This window comes from Panulirus ornatus, chromosome 2 (assembly GCF_036320965.1).
Source record: "Panulirus ornatus isolate Po-2019 chromosome 2, ASM3632096v1, whole genome shotgun sequence".
Taxonomy (NCBI): Eukaryota; Metazoa; Arthropoda; class Malacostraca; order Decapoda; family Palinuridae; genus Panulirus; species Panulirus ornatus.
The window spans coordinates 30,230,797-30,251,643 of NC_092225.1; the positions used below are offsets into that span (position 1 = coordinate 30,230,797).

General features: G+C 40.9%; 3 protein-coding genes across 15 annotated transcripts in view; 2 read left to right on the top strand and 1 right to left on the bottom strand.

Moving 5' to 3' along the window:
- LOC139755543 (uncharacterized) overlaps positions 1-3,427 on the top strand; it is a 118,139-nt gene extending 114,712 nt beyond the window's left edge. For all 11 annotated transcript variants that reach the window (XM_071674025.1, XM_071674043.1, XM_071673966.1 and 8 more), the window contains one exon: positions 1,266-3,427. In XM_071674025.1, coding sequence (XP_071530126.1) covers positions 1,266-1,436 — 171 coding nt within the window. In that variant the 3' untranslated portion in view covers positions 1,437-3,427. The remainder of the gene's footprint in view (positions 1-1,265) is intronic.
- LOC139755582 (uncharacterized) overlaps positions 770-20,847 on the bottom strand; it is a 56,974-nt gene continuing 36,896 nt past the window's right edge. Inside the window, exons 1-5 of one of the 2 annotated variants that reach the window (XM_071674073.1) lie at positions 15,637-16,142; positions 14,321-14,539; positions 13,146-13,395; positions 6,514-6,687; positions 770-4,758 (exon numbers count right to left, since the gene is read on the bottom strand). In XM_071674073.1, the coding sequence (XP_071530174.1) occupies positions 4,394-4,758; positions 6,514-6,687; positions 13,146-13,395; positions 14,321-14,539; positions 15,637-15,996 (1,368 nt within the window). In that variant the 5' untranslated portion in view covers positions 15,997-16,142 and the 3' untranslated portion in view covers positions 770-4,393. Of the gene's footprint in view, positions 4,759-6,513; positions 6,688-13,145; positions 13,396-14,320; positions 14,540-15,636; positions 16,143-20,847 lie in introns of those variants that run through there. The other variant, XM_071674084.1, reaches the window with a different exon arrangement.
- Positions 17,385-20,847, top strand: part of LOC139755583 (beta-1,3-galactosyltransferase 1-like) — a 46,231-nt gene continuing 42,768 nt past the window's right edge. Inside the window, exon 1 of one of the 2 annotated variants that reach the window (XM_071674098.1) lies at positions 17,385-17,519. In XM_071674098.1, the coding sequence (XP_071530199.1) occupies positions 17,479-17,519 (41 nt within the window). In that variant the 5' untranslated portion in view covers positions 17,385-17,478. The remainder of the gene's footprint in view (positions 17,520-20,847) is intronic. The other variant, XM_071674108.1, reaches the window with a different exon arrangement.

Genomic DNA, 20,847 nt, shown 5'->3' on the forward strand with positions numbered 1-20,847 from the left:
TACATTATTTTTTTCATTATGTACTATTTGAGTAGGTCATCCATCATCATTATATGTTGAAACTTATCGTTGCCCTTTATTAAAGTTGTCCTCAACATGTACAATGATTTTTTTTATTGTACATAATTTTAGCTTGAATCAGATACCTGCTTGAGTAATATACTGCTAATTACCATTTTGGCACTTGTGATCCTCTTTATTATTAAGCAAACATGTATGACCACTGATATGTAGGTAAGTTTCATAGAGTAGGAGTTTTTATAACTGTAAAGGTAGTGCCTGGCAAAATCTTAAAATAGATATGATTGTTTTCATTGATGGTTTTTGTTTCATTTAATTTTTCTTAGTGTTGCAAAATTATTTGAAATTCAAATTCTGGAAATAGAATTTTGAAATGTTAAGTAACAACAAATTGCATTAAAAGTCTTCATTATGCTTGACATGATTTCTTAGAATCATGATCTATCCCTCTTGTAAAATTGGTGTTTTGATAAAATTTTTTTAGAATATCATGAATGAATTATAGATAATGATTGAAGTTAACCATTTTGTAGTAATTTCGTCTTTTTAACATATCTCTGAATATACTGGGCTACCTAAAATCCCTTTGAGCATACGCTTTTGGGTTTAGATTCATGTAATTAAGGTTTTGGTAAACCTGTCGTATTTCAGTGTGGTTAGTTTTTGGGTTTCATTTGTGTTGTATGTGATATTTAGCAATTATTCTTTATAATAAACTTTCATGAGGCTATAATAAACTTTACCTTCGTTCATGATATGCAGTTTATTGAAGGGAAGTTATGCTAATCCCTTATGAAATATTTGATAGCATTCAATACATATTTTTATGGTTTTATTATTACAATATCCTAATTAGAATATTTATACTATACATTCATTAGGGCTGATGGAAATGGGTTTCAGAGACTGGATACACATTTGGGGGGAGGGGGAAATGAGTGGGTGTAAATAGGTATGAAAACAAAAAGTTCAGATTTCTGTGTATTTAAAGATAGCCAATTATTTTGAAACAACATACTACAATTTCTTACACACCTGAACAACACTGAATGTGACTGTGTTAAAAAGAAATATGCAGGTAAAGAACTAGGAACATAGCATGTACACATATGTACCCTCCTTTCCAGCTCTGCATTAGGGAATAGCTTTAAGCATAATTTTTGCTGCAAATAGTGGAGAAAGCATTTTCTAAAAAAAATTTTGTATAATGTTTAACTTTTTCTTTTTCTTTTTGTAATCACCAGGGGACATCGAATGAAGGGGGTGAAGGAGCTGGGTTAGTGCCTATGATGAGCCCACCAACTGGTCAGCCACAGTTCTTTAATCCTACCCAGTTTAAGCCATCCAACACAACTAACACCAACCAGACTCGGAGACCTGGCCCTGGGAGACGAACATATTCTGCTAGACGATAGTGTTTCTAGTTCGTGTCGGCTGGTAGTAGCTGAAACAGGGTTAAAACTTTGTTCTTTTCCTGTGATTTATAGTTTTTATATTAGTTTCTGAAGTAGAAGATGAAATATTTATCACATAAATTTATAAGTAGGGACACATTGGATTAAAATGCAAGCCTTATAATATATGGTGATCAAGCAGTTTAGAACTTGCTTGTCATACTAATTTATGAGAATGGTAATCTTTACTACTTACGTTTATCATAATCCTCTTTTTTGTGTGAAAAGGAATTGGTAAATAGACAAAAGCAACATTTCCACTGATGTAGTGGTCTTTACCCTTGTTGCTCAGATATGTGATAGTGTTATGGGCTAAAGGCAAGATGGTAACTACATAATTTTAATGGTGTAAATGGTTAATTGTAAAGCAGTTGCATTATTTTATAGTGTATGTAGCTTGTTATCTACTGTTGCATTTGAGGACTAGCCCCCAACTTTGTTTTTTCCAGTTTTGTGTTCATTACATATCATCCTTGGTAACAGCATAAATTATTTTTAGCATAAAATCCTAAGTTTTGGCTACTTGGAACATACAGTGCAATGACTGATTATAATCAGGTATGTAATGTTATTTTGGATTTTAAACATATGATTATTAAGATCTTTTAGTGCATTCAGAGTACCCCAGCTTTCAGTTTGAGTAATATTGTACAAGGTATATATTTGATTTAAAGGCTGTATGTATGTAGTGAATGTATTGTTGCAATTTCAGAGTTCTCTTGAAACTTAAGCCACAATACTAATTGTTTCTCAGTGCTCCAGCATGCTTTTTATAAAGGAACATCAGAGCTATTAATAGTGGCTGGAAATAAATGTGCCAACAAGTCAATCTCCTACATTTTATACTGCAGTTACTCCTATATATCCGTTTGGGGTTGTCACAAAGAATACCTTGATATTATGTGTGTGCATGCTGGATGACGAATAGTTGTTTAATACATTTCTTTATAATGTACAGTGCAAGGGAGATATTGCAGTTTTTAAGATTCATGGTTATAGATGAATGTGGATGATATATGAAGAGTGAATCAAAAGGACTAGAGTGGATGAATGATGTATTCAGTGAAACTAGAAGTGTATTACAGATAATACCTTCAATTGTTCATATTGCCAGTTATAGTGGCTACTTATTTATTATGAAAATATAAAGGTACTTGCTGATCCACTATTATGAGGTGAAAATATTTGAAAGAAAAGATGTACTTGGTCAAGAGATAAACATTCTAAATACTTGTCAGTAGTTGCATATAACACCTTGGATTTATTGCATATGATTATTTACTGTATTGGTCATTCTCTGGGGCATCCTTGCATTTTTTAAGGTTGTAGTTAGTGAGCATAATGAGTAAAGATTTCTCCATCTTCATTTTTCAGACTTGCTAACTTGTGGAAGATAACAGTTGCAGTTAATTCAATCAGGTAAAGCAAGTATTTGCATAGGAAGGAACTTTCACCTCTAGGTGGTGCTTATGCTGTGGTACTCATTGGTCTCCTGATTGTTGAGGCCTTGATAGATATTTTGTATATTTTAGTAGGATTTTTTTTCCCCTCCTTCAGCACTTGGTTGTAAATCCATATTTTTCTGAAGTCTTTATATGTAGGCAGTACAATTCATCAATTAATTTGTTAAAAGCTTTTCATGGAAAATAAATAAATGGAAGCATCAATCTCAAAAACATACTATGTTCTATTTTAGACAAAGCCTCTATTATGATGCTTTATAAATGGGTAGGATTGAGGTGACTGGTACGTAGCCCCAACATGGGAATTTGAATAATTTCAGCTTCCCGGTGTATAGTAGAATAATCTCTCATTTTATTCTTCATTTCCTTAGTATATATATCCCATCAATTTGTTTATTTTGAAGGTGATAAAAAAATAGAATGGTATGGGTATATTTAAAATGTTTTATGTATGTACATATTGGTTTATTAATAAAGTATATGTGGTCCCCTTACTTTTCATTATAATCGGTTATTGCAAGAGTTGTGGAAACAAAGACAATAAATGCAAGTGAAATTTCTGCTCGTCATTTAGCGTACAAGCCTATTACTTCACTCCCCAAAATCCCGTTTTTCCAATGCAACATAAGCTTTTCATAATTTTTCACTTTGCACAAAAAGTTTTCATTGAGGTAATTCTATTCACACCTATGTAAATAAAACAGCTTCATTGCATGTGGTCATTTCTTTGGCATCATTATAAATGTGCCTGGTAGTCTTTAACAATTCAGATAGGACAGCTATCCATTTATTTTTGCAGTATGCCTTTACTTGTACCTTCATCTTAATTACCAAGTACCTTCTCATTATTCTAATGCCTTTATAATAATTTCTGTACATCATACATCTTTCTCATCTTCTTTCTTAATCTGTTCTAATTGCAGTATTACCGAGTGTGAATAAAGATACTGGTCCCATGATGAAGCATCTTATTCTGGAAAGTGAAAAAGTACAAAGCATTTATGCAAGTTTGGAAGTTCATAAATCAGTTGAACACAGTGGACATGAGTCAAGGATGTCTTCAACTGAACTGACAGGCCACATGTACCTTATCAACCCTGTGAAATTAGGATTCACTTCTTTTAAACACCATCAACTGCTTACAATAACTGTGGAAGCTTACATTTTGTTCCATCCATTCTCCTGCAAGCTGTCTTATGCATGAAAATATTAAGCAGCCATGGTGTTATTGCACAGCCTTTCATTTAAAACCACTCTTTCATACCATTAATTACTTTTACAAGATCCTTTGTGAAAGCTCTTACCAACATCTTGTGATGCGGGATAAGCGTGTGCTCGAGGGAAGGTGGTCAGGATGAAGCTTGTGTTGGATAGGAGGTGGTAGTTTGAGCCGGACGAGAGGTGGTCAGTGGTGGTGGAGGAGGAAGCTTGTAGTGGAGATGGTGAGGGTGAAGCTTATGGCGAGGGTGATAATGGTATGTTGGGTGATTGGGTGGGCCTAGAGCAACAGTACATGCCAACCATGTAAGGGTTACAAACGTGGTTCAGAACCATCTGCACTGCTACACTCAGAGCCTCCAGTCCTACATGCATCCTCTCAAAGCACTGCCATGCTATAAAGCTCAGAAAGTTTGAGAACTTGCCCAACAAATCCTCACTGATATGTGCTGCATAGAAGTGCATGCAGTCTGACCTTGCTACAAAGGCAATGGGCAGGAATGAGTCCCATATAATAATTCCTGGTGGTTGTAGGCTGATTTGTGCATTGAGTAACCACTCTAACACCTCGTTTGACTGCTGTGTGTAGTGCCCAGTATGACCTGGAAGAACCAAATAATTGTAAATGTTGTTATACTAAACAAAGATGAGTATGTTGTATTCAGCTAGATTCAAAAACTCATAAAAATTTTCCACCTTACAAATAAGTGGCAGAAGAGGGTTCCAGGTAAAAGTGGGCCCGCATCTATGGTGTGTGGTGTCACCATGGCTGTATACTAGTCCTGATGGTACTGTATGGATGAAAGTTGTGGGCCTTAAAGGCAAATGTACTGTGCAGAAGAAATAAATTTATTGGATATAAAGTGGTTAAGGACAATCTGTGGTGTGAGGAAGGCTGGTGGAGTAAGGAATGACAGTAAAATTGAGGCATACTAGGAAGCATATTGTGTTTGACAAAGGTGAAGAGTACATGCTGAAATAGATTAGACATATGGAAAGGACAAATGAGGAAAGACTTATGAAGAGGATATGAGCATCAGAAAAGGAGGGAACTGGAAGGAGTGAGAGACCAAGGACAAGGTGGAAAGATGGACTGAAAGATGCTTTGAGTTATAAGGTCTGAATATGCAGGAAGTTGTAAAGAATGTATGGATAGAGTGAAGAGGAGTGATGTGGTACAAAGAGCATCGTGCTGTCAGTGGGATAAACTATAGCATGTGAAGTGGTCAGGGGAAACCATGGAAAGGTCAGTGGTGCGTGGCTTTGAACTGGGGGATCTGGTTTTGGTGCAATTTTGATGACAGCCAGTGTGTGGATGTTAGCAAGTGAATGCCATTTTTTTCTCTTTTTTGTTTGAGGAGCTACACTGCTGGTGTAGGAAACAGCAAATAATTATGAAAAAGTTAGATTATTTAACTTATCCACTTGTAATGCTTATCAAACTCATACATCAAATATTTAATTAATTCAATTACACCAATTTTGCATGAGTTTATTGGGTACTCACAGATCCCTCTATCGCAACAAACACTACACTAACAAAGCATATTCACACGAAAATGTCCTGGCAACTGGGTATAGAGGCTGTGTTGGGGCAGTGTTCAAGCTTTGTGTGGGCAGTGTCCAGAATGTGTGTAGTAGTGTCAGAATATATATGGCAGTGTTCAAGCTGTTTGTGGCTGAGTCCTGGCTATGTGAAGCAGTGTACGTACACTGTGTCCAGGCTGCATGTGGGTGTTCAGGCTGCTTATGGCTGGGTCCTATCTGTGTGTGGCATTGTCAAGATTATGTGTAGCACTGTCTAAGCTGTGTGTGGCAGTGTCAAGGTGTATCTGTGTTGAGCAGTCTACCTGTCACTGTCTATGTGGTTTAGTCAATGAGGTAGTGTTCCTTTGACAGTATCTAAGCGACACTGTTCAAGTGGCACTGTTTTTTACCATTGGTGTTCATGAAGCCATGCTCTGCAAAGGAACTAGTAAGGGAGTGTCTGAGGGTTAGTGTTTATGCAGCGGTATCGCTGTATGTGTGGCAGTAACCCTACGACAGTGGCCATGTAGCATCCATGGAGTAATTTCTCTTTCTGTGATCCATGTCGTAATGTTAAAGCAGGTGTGTCCACAAGGACGGCAATACTAACATAGTAATCTTCATTTGACAGTGTTGAAGTATCAATCTCTGTGTTTTAATGTCTAAATGTTTAAGTGCTTGAGGATATACCACAAGCGTATGTACGGGTCTTTGTGAAAATGGGTGTTTGAGTCTGTCCACACTTATAAGTTTACATTTCAAAGCTGTGTGTCTATGCCATCACTTCCTATGTAGTCCCTTGAGGCTGGGCCTGGGGAAGTGTGACTCACCGAAAATGTGGCTAATGTACTCCTTGAAGGGGTCTGGCAGTGCCCACACCAAGGTGGTGCGTGTAGCCAGCCGCTTCAGCATTGGTCTCATCTTCTTCATCACTGTGACAGCAGCATCGTCTATCTGGTCTATGATAGTCTGTTTGACATCCATCAGCTGCCAAGCTCCTGTGTCTGGAAGCAGATTTGAACTGTAGTGTATATGTTGCATACAGTTTGGATATGACAATGCTATTATGATATGCTTACTCAGTTGCACAAGCAGATTTTGGACACATTTACATAGAGCCCGGACCCTAAACATAAACACACATAAAACATCATGACACTTAATGACTTGTGGTCCAGACCAGTGGATGTGACCAGCTTCCCGAGTGCTACAGGAGCCTTATAAGGGTGAAGGAACTCTTGGAGCAGGTAATAAGCATATATATATATATATATATATATATATATATATATATATATATATATATATATATATGGTTTACCCCAGACGCTTCACATGCCCTGATTCAATCCACTGACAGCACGTCAACCCCGCTATACCACATCGATCCAATTCACTCTATTCCTTGCCCTCCTTTCACCCTCCTGCATTTTCAGGACCCGATCACACAAAATCTTTTTCACTCCATCTTTCCACCTCCAATTTGGTCTCCCACTTCTCCTCGTTCCCTCCACCTGCGACACATATATCCTCTTGGTCAATCTTTCCTCACTCATTCTCTCCATGTGCCCAAACCATTTCAAAACTCCCTCTTCTGCTCTCTCAACCATGCTCTTTTTATTTCCACACATCTCTCTTATACCCTTACGTTACTCGATCAAACCGCCTCACACCACACATTGTCCTCAAACATCTCATTTCCAGCACATCCACCCTCCTGCGCACAACTCTATCCATAGCCCACGCCTCGCAACCAAACAAAATTGTTGGAACCACTATTCCTTCAAACATACCCATTTTTGCTTTCCGAGATAATGTTCTCGACTTCCACACATTCTTCAAGGCTCCCAGGATTTTCGCCCCCTCCCCCTCCCTATGATCCACTTCTGCTTCCATGTTCCATCTGCTGCCAGATCCACTCCCAGATATCTAAAACACTTTACTTCCTCCAGTTTTTCTCCATTCAAACTTACCTCCCAATTGACTTGACCCTCAACCCTACTGTACCTAATAACCTTGCTCTTATTCACATTTACTCTTAACTTTCTTCTTTCACACACTTTACCAAACTCAGTCACCAGTTTCTCACATGAATCAGCCACCAGCGCTGTATCATCAGCGAACAACAACTGACTCACTTCCCAAGCTCTCTCATCCACAACAGACTTCATACTTGCCCCTCTTTCCAAAACTCTTGCATTCACCTCCCTAACAACCCCATCCATAAACAAATTAAACAACCATGGAGACATCACACACCCCTGCCACAAACCTACATTCACTGAGAACCAATCACTTTCCTCTCTTCCTACACGTACACATGCCTTACATCCTCGATAAAAACTTTTCACTGCTTCTAACAACTTGCCTCCCACACCATATATTCTTAATACCTTCCACAGAGCATCTCTATCAACTCTATCATATGCCTTCTCCAGATCCATAAATGCTACATACAAATCCATTTGCTTTTCTAAGTATTTCTCACATACATTCTTCAAAGTAAACACCTGATCCACACATCCTCTACCACTTCTGAAACCACACTGCTTTTCCCCAATCTGATGCTCTGTACATGCCTTCACCCACTCAATCAATACCCTCCCATATAATTTACCAGGAATACTCAACAAACTTATACCTCTGAAATTTGAGCACTCACTCTTATCCCCTTTGCCTTTGTACAATGGCACTACGCAAGCATTCCGCCAATCCTCAGGCACCTCACCATGAGTCATACATACATTAAATAACCTTACCAACCAGTCAATAATACAGTCACCCCCTTTTTTATTAAATTCCACTGCAATACCATCCAAACCTGCTGCCTTGCCGGCTTTCATCTTCCGCAAAGCTTTTACTACCTCTTCTCTGTTTACCAAATCATTTTCCCTAACCCTCTCACTTTGCACACCACCTCGACCAAAACACCCTATATCTGCCACTCTATCATCAAACACATTCAACAGACCTTCAAAATACTCACGCCATCTCTTTCTCACATCACCACTACTTGTTATCACCTCCCCATTTGCGCCCTTCACTGAAGTTCCCATTTGCTCCCTTGTCTTACGCACTTTATTTACCTCCTTCCAGAACATCTTTTTATTCTCCCTAAAATTTAATGATACTCTCTCACCATTTCCCGCGTTAAGAACAGAGGACTGGGCCTTTTTTGGAATATCCTCACCTGGCCCCCTCTGTTCCTTCTTTTGGAAAATCAAAAAAAAGAAAAAAAAAAAACGAGAGGGGAGGATTTCCAGCCCCCCGCTCCCTCCCCTTTTAGTCGCCTTCTACGACGCGCAGGGAATATGTGGGAAGTATTCTTAATCCCCTATCCCCAGCGGAGAGACAGCGACAAAGTATAAAAAAAAAATAAAAAATAAAAAAAAAAAATATATATATATATATATATATATATATATATATATATATATATATATATCCGCTGCCAGATCCACTCCCAGATATCTAAAACACTTCACTTCCTCCAGTTTTTCTCCATTCAAACTCACCTCCCAATTGACTTGACCCTCAACCCTACTGTACCTAATAACCTTGCTCTTATTCACATTTACTCTTAACTTTCTTCTTTCACACACTTTACCAAACTCAGTCACCAGCTTCTGCAGTTTCTCACATGAATCAGCCACCAGCGCTGTATCATCAGCGAACAACAACTGACACTTCCCAAGCTCTCTCATCCCCAACAGACTTCATACTTGCCCCTCTTTCCAAAACTCTTGCATTCACCTCCCTAACAACCCCATCCATAAACAAATTAAACAACCATGGAGACATCACACACCCCTGCCGCAAACCTACATTCAGTGAGAACCAATCACTTTCCTCTCTTCCTACACGTACACATGCCTTACATCCTCGATAAAAACTTTTCACTGCTTCTAACAACTTGCCTCCCACACCATATATTCTTAATACCTTCCACAGAGCATCTCTATCATAGGGTGGGGGAGGGGGCGAAAATTCTGGGAGCCTTGAAGAATGTGTGGAAGTCGAGAACATTATCTCGGAAAGCAAAAATGGGTATGTTTGAAGGAATAGTGGTTCCAATAATGTTGTATGGTTGCGAGGCTTGGGCTATGGATAGAGTTATGCGCAGGAGGATGGATGTGCTGGAAATGAGATGTTTGAGGACAATGTGTGGTGTGAGGTGGTTTGATCGAGTAAGTAACGTAAGGGTAAGAGAGATGTGTGGAAATAAAAAGAGCGTGGTTGAGAGAGCAGAAGAGGGTGTTTTGAAATGGTTCGGGCACATGGAGAGAATGAGTGAGGAAAGATTGACCAAGAGAATATATGTGTCGGAGGTGGAGGGAACGAGGAGAAGAGGGAGACCAAATTGGAGGTGGAAAGATGGAGTGAAAAAGATTTTGTGTGATCGGGGCCTGAACATGCAGGAGGGTGAAAGGAGGGCAAGGAATAGAGTGAATTGGAGCGATGTGGTATACCGGGATTGACGTGCTGTCAGTGGATTGAATCAAGGCATGTGAAGCGACTGGGGTAAACCATATAAAGCTGTGTAGGTATGTATATTTGCGTGTGTGGACGTATGTATATACATGTGTATGGGGGTGGGTTGGGCCATTTCTTTCGTCTGTTTCCTTGCGCTACCTCGCAAACGCGGGAGACAGCGACAAAGTATGAAAAAAAAAAAAAAAATATATATATATATATATATATATATATATATATATATATATATATATATATATATATATATATAAAATCAGGCCTGAACATGCAGGAGGGTGAAAGGCATGCAAGGAATAGAGTGAATTGGAACGATGTGGTATACCAGGGTCGACGTGCTGTCAATGGATTGAACCAGGGCATGTGAAGCGTCTGGGGTAAACCATGAGAAGTTCTGTGGGGCCTGGATGTGGAAAGGGAGCTGTGGTTTCGGTGCATTATTACATGACAGCTAGAAATGAGTGTGATCGAATGTGGCCTTTGTTATCTTCCTAGTGCTACCTCGTGCACATAAGGGGGGAGGGGGGGTTGTTATTTCATGTGTGGTGGGGTGGCGATGGGAATGGATAAAGGCAGACTATGAATTATGTACATGTGTATATATGTATATGTCTGTGTGTGTATATATATGTATACGTTGAGATGTATAGGTATGTATATTTGCGTGTGTGGACGTGTATGTATATACATGTGTATGTGGGTCGGTTGGGCCATTCTTTCGTCTGTTTCCTTGCGCTACCTCGCTAACGCGGGAGACAGCGGCAATATATATATATATATATATATATATATATATATATATATATATATATATATATATATATATATATATATATATATATATGGAGGGGTAATTGCAATTCCGTAAGAGTCCAGATAATTTCCTTCACTGAAACTTTACAATACACGACATGTTTCATGGAGGAAATCTGCCTCATCAGATGTAGACAGTTCACAAAATTTCAGATCCCAACACAAGCATACATGCTTTGTACACCCTCTAACCATGATGGTAAAAGGATGTACAAGCCTTTGTTCTTGTTGGGATTTGGAACTTGTGAATCGCTTGTTGGCAGGCACTGACCAGGGAGGTACTACTTCTGAGTATCAGGAGTAATAGTGACACAGAACAGTAAACTAGCACCATAGTGGCTATCACGTTCTCTTCCTTAGCCCAGGTTGCTGTCCTTCCTTTCAGCCTCAGATATATGTGGCTGTTGGAACTCTCTCTGACTAAAGAACTTCTTTTCATCTCACTATCTGACAACATGCAATTCATGCAGTTTTTATCTTAATTTGGAAATTTTCTTTTTCTTTAGGAATGAAAGAATAAGAAAATTACCCATGTATCTCCTGCATGATGTGGGAAACGAGTGGAAGCAGGGGGATTGAAAACCCTTCCCTCCTGTATTTCGACTTTCCTGATGTAGAAAGAGGTGCCAAGTTTGGGACTTAGTCTTCAAAAGCCCAGGGTTGGGTGCATAATTACACGTGGCTGTAACCAGGATTAAAGCAGGAAGACAGATGCTAAGTTTGAGAGAAACCTGGAGGCTATGGCTTTGCATGACAAAAAACTGAAGGGCAAGGGGAAAGAATGATTCACGTATATCGTGTAGGGTGAAATATGGGGGTTAGTGAGGATAGCAAAAGAACTGGTGGCACTTCAGATGAAGGATAAACTGAGCGAGTTAAGGAAGTGAGGTCAAGGTTGTTGTAGGTCTGAGGAAATGCAGGATACGAGAGTGTATTTTAGGAGGAACCAAGTTGTGAAGGGACCAAATCCTGATGTTTGAGAATCTGAATGTAAGGGTGAGTGATGTGGGAACTGAGGATTTAATTACAACACAAGGGATCTCCGGTTGTAAGTGAGAATGGAAGAATAATGTCAAGTCGTGTGTTGAAAGAAGAATGGTGACTGAGAATACGTGTCTTAAGAAAAGGTGCATATATAAACATGGTAGAGTGGCGTTGGGGGTCAACGGGCATTACTGGTTTATAAGCCCATCAGCAGACATGCAAAGTGGGCAGTGGATGGACTGTCTGATCATTTCTTTGTGAGGGTGATTGTGAAAGTCTGTGGTGGGTTTAGGATGAGAGGAAATGATATATGTGTGAGGGGAGCGGTGAAAGTGAGCAGTCTGGGAAAAGAGGCTTATGTCGTGGGATACCAAGGGAGGATGAGTGAAGCATGGCACAGTGAAAGCCACAGAAACTTAAGTGTGTGGAAACTGTGCTTGAATGTCCAGGTGAAATATGTAGCATGGACGATTGAATGTAGAGGTATGAGGGTGGTTAGTAAGAGGCGGAATGAACATATGAAAACGTTTGAGACGAAAAACAGAGGGGTCGTGTGAGTTACATGTCGAGTGCTATGTGTAAATTGGAGAAAGTATGTGTGTATGTGTGTGTGTGTGTGTGTGTGTGTGTGTTGAATGCTAGTGAACCACAGTTAATGTGAGGCAGAGAGGAAAGCCAGCAATCTGGGCAAGGACGGGGAATTTAGCAGCCATTGTAGTGCAAGCTCACAGCGTCACTAACTACCCGGGCGGTAGTACCTCCCTGGTCAGTGGATGCCCGATACCTGGAACCCGTGTGTTGTGTGTTTGTGAGTGCAGAAACGGCTTCAATATTTCTTCAGTCAATATCGTAGTCCTTAGTCCTTTTTCATTAGCTGTCAAAAGAAAAGGAGAGAGAGAGAGAGAGAGAGAGAGAGAGAGAGAGAGAGAGAGAGAGAGAGAGAGAGAGAGAGAGAGAGAGAGAGAGAGAGAGAGAGAGAGAGAAAAGTCCCAGCCATACGAAATGTAGTGCGACTAATGTTTGGGAGTGTGGTGTTGTGTGTGGTGGCCGGTGTTCACAGGAGAGAGATGAGCGTCCCACCACACATCCTGAAGATTTTATGAGGCAGTTTGGATAATGTCTTAATGCAGTCAGTCACATGATGATCATCTCGAGCGTAAGTAACAAGACTCACTGAGGATGACGACGTCCGGGAGGCGGCCCTTGGGCGCCCTAAGCCAGCGGCGGATGAGGTGCAGAGCCCCGACCCTCGTCTCGCCCTCCTTCCCTCGGGGGGCTCCGCCCTTGTCGATGAGAGCTGCCCAGTGGAAGTCCACCATCAGCCCCGGGGCTCTCACACATTCCACACGAAAGTCGTGCTTGTATTTCTTCCAGTGCATCATACCCTCCGCACCCAGGAACTGCTCCGGGGTCAGCACCACGCCCTAGGGACGACAGCACAGCATGCCAGTCGGTCGTATATCACAACTGTGGAGAACCTGATACACTGCCACACTGTCAACACACAGGTGACGTGGTGCATTAACCATTTACCAGGTACGTTGTGGTGGTCAAGAGATGACGAAGGAATTGGTAACAATGCAACATAAACCTAAGCGAATGAAGTTAAAGAATTACATTGGAATAAAGTACCGCTAACGGAGGAGGGCCCTCGTCCCCCGCAGCACGTGTAGTTAGAACACGTGACCTGAAATACTAACACATCTCTCACTGTCGTGTCCCCCCCCCCCCCCCTAGTCATCATTACAACTTGGCAGGTATCTCGAAGTTTCCCTCTCCTGGGTTATATATAATGCCAGTTGTATCTACAGCTACGTTCTGTGTATCCGCTATGGCTTTCAGACAATTCTTAATTACTCATACACGTGGCTCAGCACTGTGTTACTACGAGTCTTTACACATGCTCTGTACCAAGACACACGTAAAGGAATATCTTACAAGCTGTGACTCACCGTGAAACAGCGTGACCGGCTCCTTTCAACTACTGCTTTGGTAACAAGCACGTCACCTTTTGGTCGTTAACCTTCCTTTAATCCGGTCCTCTGGCGTGTGATGGCCTGTTCTTTGACCTGACCCTAAAGGCTTAGGTCAAAGACTAAGCCATCATCTACGAGGATATTCTCGTCGAGCTCAACAGTCGTACCGTCATGCATAAAGAGCTAAGATACTAGAGCCGTGTAGAGACGCTTACTAAGAGCAGACTGTCGCAGATAATGGACCACAGAAGAGAGCGGTGTTATGGGTATATCTACGCTGATCTAATCAACTCTTCCTCCGGATTATCTACCTCGTCCCCGGGAGGAACACCCGCTACTTGTTATATACATCCTTCTCCCAGGTTCCTCTCACCTTGTAGGTGGTGATCCTGGGTTGCAGGTCCCGCAGGAGGTCGATGAGGACCTCCACGTGTTGTCTGATGCGCGAATCTCCCACATAGGCGATGTGTGTGGTGCCGGAGCCCCGCCGACGCCGCCTTCCCACACACCTGCCGACGTCTTCCGCTGTAAACTGCCGCAGGCGGCAGGCCAGATGCGGCAGTTGGCCTTCCGTCTGCTCCAACCTCCACTTCTGACACAAAGATACAAAAAGGCGAGGTAAATAATGGAATGCAACTTGCTGGGAGAAGGACTGGAATACACCTGATAAAGAATATTAGAATACAGAGGAATATAAACAATAACACTCCTCTGGTCCCTCTCGATCGAGACTGTCAGTGATAAGGGAAGACATCAAGATACATACACATTACTGTGGTCAGAGGGGAAAATCAAACAGATGTCCATGAAAATAAAAGTTTACATGTAAAAGGAAGAGCGAACGGTGTATGTCGTTGACTTGAAGTATCAGCCAAGTCTGCTCTTAAATGTATCATACTGTGGTGTTGCTCTCAACAACTGTAATTATTAAATCATTCTATAATGTACGTTAATAGGAAGAGGTCACAGATTGTGAATGTGAGTACACTGATACAGAAAAGGAGGTAGGTAGACGAAAATTCAACTGAACATGCATCTTAATCTTACAGTGCCGACGGCAGGCAATTCTTCGAAATTAGCAAAATAAGATAAACCCAACTGTATAGCAAGAAGCTATACAGGATACAAGTAAGATGAGACGAGAGACACTTCTATAATGTTGAGAGTTGTGTATGAATGTAATTATCGATGAGATTTAATGGAGACAATATACAGAAGGTTGAAAAGCTTAGGGTACTGAAAAATGTTTAAGAAATGGGACCCCACGAGAGTAGAGCTCCCTCCCTTACTATACATATAAGTAATTACATTCACACAGACGAGGTAGCTGGTTTTGCAGGCAAACACAGATAGGGAAGGCACTGCCGTCTTGGTATCGGGAGGCTTAGTAAGCCAGCACTACAGAGGCTAAGTTCCTCTTCCTGTCTTTTCTTTCTGCCTCCTCTCACACATGGGATGTTGGCATTTAGTACACACACACACACACACACTCTCTCTCTCTCTCTCTCTCTCTCTCTCTCTCTCTCTCCCGCAACACATATAAACACTCGACATATTTCTCATACGGCTCTTTTCCCACTGCATTTTCCTGCAGTGAGCACAACGCGCTACCCCTACCCAACGACGACAACACTACACACAAGCCATCACACACGGACGAATGAGGGGGTACCAGGACACGAGACGCACCTCTGCCCGCGTGACGTTGGTGCCGCTGAGGCCTGAGCCATCGCTCACTTCACGGAACATCGATGGTGAATCGTAGCCCAAGACTTCGTAAAATGAAAACGGCACAAAGATATTTCTGCTCTTCTTTTTTGCTATTAGTTTCACGGCTAAATTCACCATGGCGGACATGTTTTCCGATCTCTTCCCGATTTCAAATACATCTGTGCAAACCCCTTTGTCTGCTGGAGGGCCGAGTATTTGTTTGGGAATTTTTTGAGGGCGAATGACTGTATCGTAGTCCACGTATGCCGCTTTAAGGTAGACGGTTATGATCAGAGAAAACGTTAACATGATTATTGCAAAGGTTTTAACAACTTCCATATCTGTGACGTGTAATGTTATAATGTTAACACAGAGCAACCCTTCAGGTAGTAAAGGTTAAGGACGTCTGTTCGTCGACACAATAGTCAGGAAGCAGCCGTTGCGCTCAACACCTCACTAAGGAAAATTCTCATCATAAAATACTATTAGAACCATAAAATATCTCTCGTAGCTTTCCTGCCGATAACACTATGTCATCATTTGACCTGAGAACTTGCAGCAGGACCACATTAAAATTTAGCGTGTGACTACAGTATATCAACGCCAAAACCGACCCGTAAGTTGCACGAAACTGCCGAGGCAAAATTAAACCTACCTTTCCTCGTCCGGGAAGATGGAATTGGCTTTGACTGCAGACAGCAAGTATGCAATTTGCCGCTAACCACAGCTAATGCATTACTTCAGTACACGTTGTTTCTACATATACCAAATATGTATCATAAAAGCACTATCACTGCATCAGATCTACTGCTAATGATCACAAGATATATTTGTGCGTCGGTAACTGTGCGATGAGACAAGTCCACGTCACCAACAGGCGAGCCTCTGGCGCCGGTGATGACGGCTGATCTAACGTCAACTCTACATTATTGATGATGACATAATCACGCTTGTGTACCATACCGTTGTCCACGAAATATTGAAACAAATATAACTTCAATTTGTAATTTCAAATATCTTCTTTATGTTATTTCCAGTCAGTTCTATTTTTACGACATTTGTTCCTTTCCATAGTTTTCCTCCTTGACCTCCCTGCGTCTGTTTCCTCGTTTCATTCCTCGTGTCCAGCAGGGACACATCGCGCACCAAGGCCCACTGCGAAGCCATCCGGGAGGCCGGTAGAGCCAGGAGAGATCCACCAGCGCCTGAGAACCCACCACTACCATAGGTCCCACCAATGTCAGAGGAGACCCATCAGCGACATAGGAACTCCCCATTGCTAGAGGCCCCACCAACGCCAGGGTTACCATCTAGCGCAAAGGAAACCCACCAGTGCCGGGGTGCATATACCAGTGCAAGGCGACTCACAAGTGCCACAGGGTCCACCAATAAAATGGGAGGCTAACGGTGCCAGTGAGTCCGGTAGTGCCAGGGGAACCCACCAGTGCAGTGGCCCCCAACAGTGCCAGGGAGCCCACTAGTGCAGGGGTCCCAACAGTGCCAGGGGGCTCACCAGTGCCAGGTGACACCTGCCAGAACCAGGAGGCATAACCTACCTTCCCATTACCAGATTTAAGGACTTTTAATAGTTCAATATAATTCTCAAATCATCTATGTCCTTCACAAAAAGAACTGGGCCAAGGTCTCTCTGCCTTAGGGCACACCAGTGGCTTATGCTAAAGAAGTCACAGAAAGCGAAAGGTGAGCATGAGGTAGGTAGGTGTGGAGGCAGGGTTGAGGGAGCGGGAGGCGTTCCCTCGGGGTGGGAAGTGGACTTAGCGGGGCGGGCGGTAGGGAGGCAGTGTGTGTGTAGCAGTGGTGATGATAACACGGCTGGTCAGCTCGCACACCTACTCTGACAGGTAAGGCGGACCGTTGTTGCTCGCCCTCTAAGGATGTTGTTGTGTGTACCCGGAACGTACAGTGGTCGCTAAATGTACATGACGCTGTCATGTACTTCTCCCTCATGTGTTTGATTACATACAACATATACTTGTAATTTTCCAGTTATTAAGAGTGGCGGTGTGATGTTACAGAATAGTACAATCTTAAATTGTGTATGTTCTATGCACTTTACCATGAGGCTCCAACGAAGACTTATAACACTGGGAATAATCATGTGCGTTCTTTTTAAATGGTAATATCTAAAGAAAATGGAACAGGTGCTATATTGGCGTTTGCATATGAATCGTGAAAATTGACTCACTAATGGGTTCTCATGAACCTGAATCACGTCACAAGCATAATCATATATAGAATATATAATGATATTACAGAAATCGCATCTTTCTTTTGTCCACTGATGCAGTCATATGTACACAGTAATTATGCCAAATGATATACTTAATAATGACCTTCACCCATCATGTCGCAACATTGTTTAGTCTGTGTAAAATGAGACGATAAAATCTTTATGTCTGAGTGTTATTTAACTTTTCAGACTTCTAGTAAGTTAATCTGGTATACTTTATACACAGTATGGTCAACGGGTCTGTTCAGCGCAGGTCAGTATGTCAAACAATATATGTAACGTTACAAATAGTGATATCTTATTTACCACTTTACATTCCTCCAACTCAGGTTCAGCATCTGTATATATATATATATATATATATATATATATATATATATATATATATATATATATATATATATATATATAAACTCGATACATGAGCAGCGACACAGGCGGCAAACAGCTTTAGAACTTTTCAAAGCACACACACACACACACACACACACACACACACACACACAAAGATGTGGCTTAGCTGGTGTGTGTGTACATAACAGTAAAGACATGGTACATATTTACAAGGTTAGGAGACGGCAACACGAGAGTAAGACTCTCCCCATAACATACAAACAGTGGTCATACAAACGCAGATATATAAACCAGCTCATTTTTTTTAACAAAAGTGTCGAACATCAGCAATGTTAACGAAATGAACAGAAAATACTTGTACGACATGAACAGAAAATACTACGTACAAGATTAAACAACTACAGCATTTACCATTATTTTTTTTTTTTTTGTCTTAGCTAATACGTCACCAACAGCGACACCGTATTGACGCTGACATCACTAGACCTACTCCAGTCAGTGATGTCAGTACAGACGAAACTCTCACAAGACACTGACCACTTTCAGTTTATCTGACGATCTGCAACAATGGCAACGTTCCTAATGATGCCATACAGTGATATGATTCTCCCATCTTGAGATTATTACCGGAAAAACTGGTTTCCAAATTGAGTATCATTTTGTAACTGATATACTGACATTCTATATCTTTTATCTCACTGAGTCATATTACCAACTAGCCGATATTTACGGGAAATTTTTTTTTAACTGGGAAACTATATCATATTGTACCTAGTGGGATTAATATTGTAACATTTTTGTCAAGGAAATTAATCTTTTTTCCTTTTTGGTGGATTTTTTTTTTATCCAAAGAGCGTATTATCCTGTAACCATTATTCTACATTCATTAATCTGACTTACTTTCATTTTCAATCAATTCTACTGTCAGGAAATCAGTATTTTGTACTTAACAATATAAGAGAAACTGGTATGTAGTAAATGGCATCCTCATTATCATTAGTATTGTTATTATTATTATTATCATTATCATCATAATTATTCAAGGGAATACTATTGTGAGTCCTGATGTGAAGGGGGAGGGGAGCTCTGGTTCCAATGTGTAAATGAACGTGCAGTATAGTTGGCTACTGCTGCACTGCCCCTCCTCTCTCATGTAGTCATAACTTCACTCACTAAACAAAGAATGACCCACCCCCACACTCTCATCGAGTAATCTTAGTATTCTTTTTTAAAGTAATGTTTGTTAACCTAAAGTTCCTCCCACAACACGTGACAATAATCTTCGAAAACCTTGTATATTACACCACCACACAATCTGTTGTGGCCACTTTTCGTCTGTTTGCTAGCGCCACCTCGCTGACGTGGGAAACGGCGATCAAGTATAAAAAATAAAATAAAATAAATAAATATATATATATATATATATATACATATATATATATATATATATATATATATATATATATATATATATATATATCCAGTTGTGTCTTGAATCACAAGAACCCTGCACTGGTAATGGTTAAGTAAACAAAGGTCCCGTTTACAGTGAGCGTCTGGGAGGCTGGAGTGTGTGGCGGCTCGTACAAGCTGCTGACTGACACGAACCACCAGATCTTAAATGTTTCTTTCAAGATCTCTTTCTTTATGGAGGGAGGTGGGTTTGGGGTGGGGTGTGGGGGAGGGAGGGTTATCTGAAGCTGACGGCATGAAATGTGAAGGAACAGTAACGGTAAATGTCATGCACGAATGATCATAACGAACTATCTGTTGTTTTGTTGTTTTTGATCAATACCTTATTACCAGTAACGACACGTTTGAAATGAGCGGATCAATTATAATAAAGGTGAAAATCCTCTACGTCATTCACACACCAACGTTAAGGAATATTCTGGAAGGTCAGTGATAGCCTGATAGTCCTGGAATGTCCTGGATGGTTAGCGACGTCAAAACAGTGCTGGAATATCCTGGATGCTTGTTGACATCACAGTGCTGGAATGTCCTGGATGATAGTGACATCACAGTTTTGGAATATTCTTGACAGTGACATCATGGATACTGGAATATCCTGGGTAGTCACTGACGTCCTCGCAGTGCTGGAATATCCTGGATGATCACTGACATCAGAAGCGATGACATATTCCCAAGGATCAGTGGCATTACCGAGCTGGAAAATTTTTGGATGGTCAGTGACTACATCAAGGGGCCCAAATACACTGGATGGTTAGTGACATCATGACGTGCTGGAACGTCCTGGAGTAGGTGTATGACTTCATTCAGAATCCCGCTGAAGAAACTGAGGAAAACGAAGAAAACGGAAGAGCTTCGTCTCCAATCACTGGCAGTAGTCAATCGTTACGATTAACGTTTTCTTCGTCTAATTCTCATGAAAGACACCAACCACTTGCCATATATAGGCCAACCACTTACGATATATAAACCAATAACCTACGATATATATATATATATATATATATATATATATATATATATATATATATATATATATATATATATACTATTAACGAACGATATACGTATAAACCAACCACTTACGATATACAAACCATTCACTTGGAACGATG